This window comes from Lotus japonicus, chromosome 1 (genome assembly GCF_012489685.1).
Source record: "Lotus japonicus ecotype B-129 chromosome 1, LjGifu_v1.2".
Classification (NCBI taxonomy): domain Eukaryota; kingdom Viridiplantae; phylum Streptophyta; class Magnoliopsida; order Fabales; family Fabaceae; genus Lotus; species Lotus japonicus.
In genome coordinates, this window is record NC_080041.1 from 107252885 (window position 1) to 107262329 (window position 9445).

A 9445-nucleotide genomic window follows, 5' to 3' on the forward strand; every position below is an offset into this window, starting at 1 on the left:
TCTAAAATAATGATAGATATTATATGAGGATGGTGTTATTGCGTAGTAAGGATGGCAGTGGCGGCCGAGGTGGCTGGGACAATGGCAGTGGCGGGAATGATGGTGGGTGGTGGTTGTAGAGGTGACAATAGTGATGTTGAGTGGTGGTGGCGGTGGAGGGAGGTGATAGTGGTGGTGGTGGTGGGTCGTGGTGGTGTGATGGAGGGTGGTCGTGGTGGTGGATGGTGTTGGTGGAGAGTGTTGTGGTGGTGGCAATGTTGTAGGGCGGTAGTGGTTCGGGTGGCGGTGGTGTTGGAAGGTGACGACGATGATGACGGTGGCAATTTGACGGTGGTGGCTGTGGAGGAAGGTTTTTTTTTTGGTAAGTCAAAGTGATATTAATAGGGGAGTACAAGGCTGTGGAGGAAGGTGGATGTGGCGATAGTGGTGGTGGTGGGGATGGCGGTGATGGAGGATGGTCATTGTGGTGGTGGTTGTAGAGGCGGCAGTGGTGATGCTGAGTAGTGGTGGTGGTGGAGGAAGATGGTAGTTGTGGTGGTGGGTCGTGGATTTAGGTGGTTGTCGTGGCAATGACGATGGTCGTGGAGGGTGGTGGTGGTGGTGGGAGGTGGGGTGGTGGATCGTGTTGGTGGAGAGTATTGTGGTGGTGGTAGTATCATGGGCCGATGGTGGTGGCACTGGCGGTGGTAGTTCATGTGGTGGTGGTGTTGAAAGGTGATAGTGACGATGTTGGTGGTGGTGGCAGTGGCGCTGGTAGCGGTGGAGGAAGGTGGTTGTGGCGGTAGTGGTGGTGGTTGTTCATGGCAGAATATAATGGTGGTCGTGGTGACGATGGCAGTGGAGGCGGCAACGCAGTGATGGTGTATGGTGGTGGAAGGCGATGGTGGTGGGGTGGGTAGTGGAAATGGTTGCATCGACGGTGGTGGAAGGTGGCGATGATGATGGCGGTGGTGGCGTAAGATGGTGGTGGTGATGGTGGAGGGTGGTGGTGGTGACGGTGGATAAAATAATTTCATGTAACTTATACATCACATTCTTATCATGCCTTATTCATTATTTATAGGGTGGTTTAAATAATCTATAATTTAATGTATATAAGGAGATTGGTGTATAAGTTTATCCAATACAATGTTGACACAAAACAATGGATAAATATATATTATATTGTATAAGCTTATACTATCATACCTAATACGAGGTAACAAACGAGCCCTTATAAAACGAAAGATAAGTGTTAGAACAGTAACACGAATGCAGATCAGAGTATAGGTAAAAACACAAAAGTTTTGGTCACGCACTTCGGCCAAATTTCCTACTTCTGCGACTATAGAGCAGCTATAATTCTGTTTATTGATTCGTTATAAATACAATAATTAGGGTTTCAGTGTTACAAGCACATATAGAAATACTAATGATGCAGATTACATGTTCAAAAAATAATGCAGATTACAATAATACTCTGAAACTCAGCACCTTATCCACTTGACATTGCCTATGATTCATAATCAACAATAAGCCCAAGAATTTTGTGTGCAATTATCCTCATATATTTCGAAAAGATCGCAAAGACATTTATCCCTCGGTGGCAAAATCCCCAACACATGGTTTGTTGATTCTTGAATTCTGGATGGCCATGAGTTCAATTTGCTCTATGACTGAATTCTTCATCAGAGTACTTTGTGTCTTCTTCACAGTGTTGATCAATAAATCATCGAAGTTACTCAAGATAAAAAACATTTAGTTTCTTCAAGAGCCAATATTTATTGTGTCGAAATCAATAAGTCATTGAAGTTAACTGATGATAAAAGTATCAGATGCAGGTTTCCTTGCTGAAAATTGAACTTCTGAATCAGCAAATTAAAGAAAGAAATTGAAGAAGAAATCAAATGACAGAATCTAAATCTTCAACCTTCACAGATGCTACTTGCTCCATGACAGAATCAGAAGATGATGACAAAGAAAATGAATCTGGGGAAATCACGACCCTAAGATTGGTCGTGAGATCTAAGAAACTGAAGGAGGAGAGTCTGGCAGCGGTTCGACGACAAGAATGTTTAAAGACTCTACCGCGGGTGGCACGAAGATGATGAAGCAGATCGTTGGTGAGCTCCATTATTCTTAGAGCTATGATACCATATTAGAAAAATTAGGAATTAACATACCTTTTCAATCTCTCTCGCAAGGAATTAACAATGGAATTCAGTATCACATTGGACGTAAGTTTGATATGTCAAAATTACATTTGAACCATGACAAGATTAAACTTCTTGAAATATTTTCAAGGTTATAATATGAAAAGCTTCATCTAGGAAACTAATGCAATGCAGTAGAAGACAAAATCATTACAGCAACAAAGCCATTCTTCAGCAAATGGGGTCAGACGACCACATTGATTAAATTTAAACACCATCATGTATGATTACAAATCATTTAACTATTTAAATCTAAGTCATTAACTGTTTAAACTATAGTTATCAGCAAACTAATTACTATGAAACAAAAGCAACATCAATGAGTAGAAGAAAATGACATAAGAAGAAACAACTCTGTCTACATCTCTAAGAGAGAAAAATAAATGCAAGTCAGACCAAGCTACATGAAGTATTAGAAAATGAAATACCTCTTTTGGATTGTTGGAAGAAATTCTTTTGCTGGATGAAAAAGAACTTGATCACAGTACAAAAGCCACACATTGTGAGACATCATTGACAAAAAACTCAAAAAAAAAAAAGAGTTGAAAAAGGCACAAGATAACAATGCAGCACAAGAACATCTATATCTTGGATTAGAAATAAATTCACAAATTAGATGATCCCTTAGAAGGTGTGATGCCAGAAATTGGCAAAAAAAATTCAAGAGCAATATATGTAAGCAAATACAATTAGTCCTCAAGCCTAAATTCAACAGCTATATATGTAAAAAAAAGTAGGAAACAATCAGAGAAGCCCTATTTTTTACTTCCCTAAGAGTCAGTGGGCATTTTTCAAGTCAGAGCAAGTGAGAAACCATTGTCTTTGGGGGGAACATCAAGATATGAATCTGGCAGTACCCACAAAACTCCAAGTAACTCCACTCATATGAGAAAAAGATTGCGACAACAGTCAAGATTGTTAATGATAGCTGCACAAATAAAAACATACATATCACCATTTGGCATATCAAAATCCAATTCCAAAATCAATAATCAGTAGAAAGAGAACATGTAGAGAATGAATTTGAACCTGGCAACCAATGATTCAATTTATAAGCACAAAAAAGCTACAAATGTAATGATAGTGAATCCAACAATATTGGCAGGGCATCAAATCAACCAACCTGTAAAGAAGAATTAAGAGCTAGCTTTCTGAAATCTGATCTAGAGTGTAGCCACACAACCTGGAAAGCAGAATCAATAGCTGGTTTTCGAGGTAGGGTGTAGATAATAGATCACTGATGGAGGGTTACATCGAAGCTTGAACCGTGCAAAGGAAAATCCAGCAAAGAGATACAGGAAGGACGACCTAGAGAAGAGTAGAGCACATGGAGCGCATGAAATAGCTAGGGTAGCAGAAGTACGATTTGCAAAAGGTGATGAAGTGAGATGATGTTCTGAGAGGGGTTCCGGCAAGGCAGATGATAGGAGGAAAAAAGGCGGAGAAAGGAAGATGAAGGGTGTGGATGCTCCATGAAACTGGATCAGTACAACGTAGCTTCAGAGGATAGGAAGAGAAAAGCAGAGAGAGGACTGATGAAGTAGGTTTCAGCTACACTACAGGAAACGTGTAACAGAGGGAGAGAAAGCCTCAGCAGAAACAACCCTTTATCAGAAACAACCCAATAGGCCCAACAAACTTTCACTTGATAACAAAAAAAAAAAAAGATGGCCATGAACAGTGAAACTCGATTTTGCAACTTAAGTTAGTAGATGTCACTAAAAACATTAATTCTTGTAGTGAAAGTAACTAATTAACTACTTAATTACTTGAATTAACTAACTAAGTAGCAAATGAAATTAGGCAAATTTTTACATGCTGGTTGGTGAGGGAGGGTTATAATGTTGTTTCTCCCATATCCAATCAATGAATGCCAAATGGAGATTTGTGTCATGTCATTTTAACTTTTAAATTTTTTTTAAATAGATCCTCCAACTATTTATATTATAAATTTAACCATATTATAAAAGTTTATTTTCAAATTGATTTTAAACATTTCAAGCTGATTTGGGGTAAATTTATTGACCTAATCCTTCATCCTCTCCTCTCCTCTGAGATCATATTCTTATCTGTGGTGTTGTGACAAATCAAATACAAGAAAATGCTAAACACTCCAAAACGAAAACTCAAAAACACAAACATTGGGCAAACTATCCCTCCCGAAGGAAAAAAAAAACTCAAAAAAGCCAAGAAGCCAAGAAGCCTTCAAACCCCTTTAAACAGAAGGCTAATTTAATCTGCTACATAAAGTAACCCTGCATAAGTAGTTGCAAATTTGCAATGGCTTGATATGGTTTCTTGCAACAAAGCTAAGACCTGCTCCACAATCAGGTTTTGATAGACGCATCCATATTGATTTTAATAGAATCTGTTGGAGGAGTGCAATAATTGGAAGGGTGTGATGAATGTAGGAGGAGCGCACTATATCAATACAAGTAGGCAATAAACGTGAAAAAGCAAGTGCCAAAGTTTGATTTACAGACTTGATAAATTGATTAAAATGAGTTTTGTTTCTTCTTTGCATATTTTCATTTTTATCAAGCAAATTGGCAGAATGAAGAAGCAAATTTTACTCATTTCACAAACAAACTCAATAATTATCCATGTCGGCAGGACAAACCACCGCTAAGGGGGCGGCTTGCAGCGGAGGTACAGAGCAAAATAAAATATTATTTTAGGTTAACTTAATTTTTTTATTTCAAAAACAATTAAAAATTATAAATAGTTGAGGGATAAAATACAAAATTTTAAAAAATTTAGGGACCCAAGTTTAGAATATAAAATTTACTAATCAAAATAATGACATGGCATCCTAGCATCTCACTATTGGTCAATATAGGGGGGCATGGTTGCTGTTTAAAACACAACCAGCATTTTTAAGTTTGCCATGAAATTAACTACAATTAACTACAAACAGAATAATACAACCCCTCACAACTAACGACACCAGAGCTTCTAACAAGCAATTCAGCTCTCTTCATCCATAACATAGCTTCCTATCATCTAATAATTATATTATGTAAATTCTCGTTACTTCTCATTATACAGAAAGCAGTGATGTTGTAGTCAGCTTCTCTTGGTCAACAAAGGGGTGTTGCTCTTCTATGTCTTCTCCTGAATTTGAATTATTTTCGAGTTTCTTTTCTAAGATTGTGAAATCTTCATATTTTTCACCATAGTCAGAATTACATCTTCCATATATCTTAGAAGGTGTGTCATGTAACCTTTCATTTATTGCTGAGCTTCGTTGGTTAAAACTTCCAAAACCTTGGATCCCATGTGAAAGATGACGAGCTCTTTCTCTTTCTTCTTTGAGAAAATCCTTGTTTGCCAAGAGCTTTAGTATTCTTTGTGACAATCTTCTTACACACAAACCCCAGTTGAACCTGTAAAAGTGAACGAAAATGTTAGCTAGACATATGGTTTGTGTCTTGACATACAGGCCCAAATTAGTGGAGGTTTTTAACAGCCACAAATATTTGCAACGTTTAAAATTCACCACTAATTTGTATGCTAACACCAAACCATATGTTCACGTAGTACAACTCAAAAAATGAAATGTAACAAGGTCTAAGGCTATATTTGGATAATAATGTGAATGGACGTTAATTAGCATTTACTCTAAGATAAAAAGTCGACGGACTTCTTACATGTTAACATGAAAGTTCATTTACATTGCACCCAACTTACACATTTACATTCATAGAACAAAGTTTTAATCACAAAAAAATTATTTGAGATTGGACACCTACCCTTTCTCATCAACATATTGAAGTTTTCCAATCTCTTCAATAACATTTATATGATCACTTTGAAACTCTTCAGAGACTCTCTTAGGTCCATGAGTTAGAAGATGTTCCAATAAAATTAGAGTCTTATATGAGGCTCTCCAATACCCTTTATCAAATTTGGACAACCTGTAATTTCTCCACATAAACAGAAAACCAACATTACACTACAAGAAAAGAGTCTCTAGATTAAAGCAACATGATCAAATAAATTAAAGATATAAAAAACCAGGAACCTGTGATGTAAAATATGCACAATTCTCTCATATTCATCGACTTCAAAGGCAGCATGCGATATTATTCTCATGGTACGTGTGTCTGGTGGCCATGGATTCTCGTCTGTAGCTTCTTCAGTCATTCTTAAGTGCCGGTTACCCAAAGAGTGAGCGAAGCATATCAAAAATCAAGTATTTGGATTGTACCCAAACCAAATCAAATAGTTAAACCCAAAAAAAAAAAAAATATTTGCTATATTTGAGTCTGTAGTTAGAAACTTGGTAATCACTATAAGAGAGAATGTAGCTTTTAGATTGGCGTGCTTTGAATTGTGTGTTCATCGTAAATCCAAACACATTATACATGTTTGAACTGATTCTCTTAATTAGTTTTGACATTTGTATATTAATATTAACTTATTTTTTCTGAAAATTAATTATGACAACGGCAAGCTACTCAATACTCATATAAGTGTTTATTCAGAAATTAGTTCAAAAACCACGATGAAGTTAAAATTTTATGGACAGAAGCAACTTTCTTAATTTTTGCTTTTTCCACCTTGATTTTGACTTCATCGTGGTTTCTGAACGAATTTACAAAAGGCTATTCACAATCTTGAGGAGGAAATTAGGGAGCTGCGAACCTCTTGAGCTTTTTGGCGTTGCCTTTGGGTTTTCTTTGTATTGTTTCTGTAGGGGTCTTTTACTTGAGCTTGTTCAGCTTCGGTTTTGTATTTTATGTTTCTTATCTATGGGGAGCCTCATGGGCGGACCCACGTGTAGGCTGGGTGTGGCTATAGCCACACCAGATTTTTTTTTTTGTTAATATCGTATATAGCGGCGGTTCTGGATCCGCCGCTAAAAGTTTTGTGTTAATGTATGGCGACGATCAAAGCGCCGCCATAGCTTAATAAGTAAAAAATCAAAATTCACGTTTAACATCAAATTAGGACGTGGTTTTTCTTTCTTTCTTTCTTCCATTGCTGCTTTTCGGCATTCATCAACTTAAAACCCTTTTCCCCAAAAATTGAAAACCCACCAATCTTCACCTTCCTAAATTTCTCATCGTATGGAGAAGCTGATCACCGCACCAATCAACCACAATTCAAGAGGAAATCCAATTGATTCATTGTCTCAGGTAAATCAACTTCGTAATTCACCTTACTACGCTACACACAATTCATGTTGGATGATCTTTTCCTATTTCTATTTTTTTTATTTTCAATTTTCAAAGATTTTTTTTGGTTTATGAACTTGTTGCACGTGTTGAGTTGGATCGATTTTTTGGGTGAGAATTTTTGCTTGTGAACTCAGCAGATCTGAGTTCTTTGATGGAACCATGTTGGGTTTGGAGCTACCTCTGTTTGTTTTTGCTGATGAGTTTTCCTGTTATGATTGTTGATTCGTGGCTGCAAATTTTGGAATGTTAAATTAGCAGCATTGTAATGTTTTCTCCCAAAAAAGCAAAATTTGTCATTTTTACTGCACAAATTAGTCTTAACTTTTCATGGTTGAATAAACTTTTCTGCTTTTCATGTGAGATTATAGCTACTTCTTGCTTGCTACCTAATATAATTTCTACTTTGTATTTTAGTCTATAATTTTTTTTATGTTTAGCCACACCGATATATAATGTCTGAATCCGCCCTTGAGGAGCCTGTATTTTTTTGTTAGGTTTTAGCATTGTTTTGGGGTTTCCATTTTGGTTTATCGGGTGTTTTGTATATGGGAACTTTTGGTGTATTTTGTTTGGGTTGTTGGTTTTGGACTTTAAACTACGTACTATTGGAATGGTTGTTCTCATATTTCTTTAATAATATATTATAGTTTAACGGATATACATTGTTTGTGTAAAACAGTTTTTCACTAACAATCAATCATGGTATGTAATGTGGATTGAACAATTAATTTCATTTCAAATTTTAATTAAAGGAAAAACATATTTTTTATTTGGCAAGACTGTGTAAACAATGTTTATACGTGTGCACAGGCTTTAGTCCATAATATTGTCCTTTAGCTTTTAAAAAAAATGTTAAGGATAAAATTGAAAAAATTTATTTAATGTTTCATAAATATTTGAAAGGAATTTTTTTTTATTCTAAGAAAGGAACTTATATTAAGAGACATAAAAACCTTGAAAAAATCTTTTGGTACGTGTTGAAGTTATAGGTGGTAACATTCTTTTGGTACGTGTTTACATACAGCTATCCTAGCAGAAGGATTTTTTTTTTCTCAAATAAACCAATAGCTTATAGCATGATTGAGTTGAGATGAAAAATCAAGTAGAGGAAAAGGAAGCTAAGACTTACAATTGGACTGGAGTAACATCTGTCAGAACTAGCCTTGCAGTTTTGATCTTCTCCTTCAAGAATCGAAAAGCTTGTCCTTTGATTTCATGGATGAGAGGAGAGCTCATGTTTTCTGTCTTCTCTGGAAGAATTTTGAGGATAATAATGATGAAGACTCAAGATTAGTTGTGTCGTATATACATAAATAATTTCCCATTTTCCCTACCTATGTACGTAACACGTGCAACTGCTCCGTTACCAAAACCACTAATGTTTTTGTTAAAGTGGATTTGCACACGTAATGAGATGGAACAGGCCTAACTTTTTAAAATGAAAGGATGAGGATCATGTAAGAATCTATATATATATAGGAAAAAGATATTTAACACGACCAAAGCGTGCACGAATAGGCACGAGAGAGTAACGTGGCACCGTTCAGTCCGTTTTCCTTTTCTCTTTTACCAGTAGATTCGAAATGGGTTCTCTCTCCACAGTGTTGCACTTGCATCCCTCAATTTCACTTTTAAAAAAAATAAAAAATCCCTCAATTTCTCCGTTTTCTTCCATGGGACTACAAAGACCCAGATCAGTGTTGGGTCCAGCATGACCACACAAGATACCCAGAGCTCTAATTTGCTGGAAAAAAACAACTTGCATGTGAAGAGTGAAATCATGATAGATAATTCATTGATTGGAATTCACATAATGAAAAGAGGGAAATGGAAAAGAAATGGGAAGGAATATATTGGGGTGGAAGTGGAAAGGGACATAAAGGGTTCACCGGATCTGATGGTGTAAAAGGTGGGTGGCGGACTGACGGTGGTTGTGTGAAAGCAGCGACGACGGTGGGGAGGATGTGCGTGACTCGGTGTTTTCCCAAATTGTTTCACCCTTTTGGTTTTATTTTTGAATCACCGTTTTGGTTTTGTTATTTTTGTTTATTTTTTGCTTTTAAAAATGAT

The 9445-nt window shown here is 36.6% G+C and overlaps 1 protein-coding gene and 1 long non-coding RNA gene across 3 annotated transcripts; both read right to left on the minus strand.

Moving 5' to 3' along the window:
- Window positions 1-1332: 1332 nt before the first annotated feature.
- LOC130728913 (uncharacterized) lies at window positions 1333-3790 on the minus strand. 2 transcript variants are annotated; one of them, XR_009015823.1, is made up of 3 exons: window positions 3316-3790; window positions 1910-3120; window positions 1333-1829 (listed from the first exon to the last, which is right to left on the minus strand). It is a non-coding gene; the product is annotated as an uncharacterized LOC130728913 (long non-coding RNA). The 2 variants fall into 2 exon arrangements; XR_009015824.1 differs by having other exon boundaries at window positions 1333-2124; window positions 2621-3120; window positions 3316-3781.
- A 1171-nt stretch (window positions 3791-4961) lies between these two features.
- On the minus strand, window positions 4962-8673 carry LOC130728914 (epsin-3-like). The gene is made up of 4 exons (XM_057580490.1): window positions 8505-8673; window positions 6217-6339; window positions 5945-6109; window positions 4962-5578 (listed from the first exon to the last, which is right to left on the minus strand). Exons 1-4 carry the CDS (start codon window positions 8609-8611, stop codon window positions 5233-5235), a joined length of 741 nt encoding a protein of 246 aa, XP_057436473.1. The 5' UTR covers window positions 8612-8673; the 3' UTR covers window positions 4962-5232.
- Window positions 8674-9445: the final 772 nt, after the last annotated feature.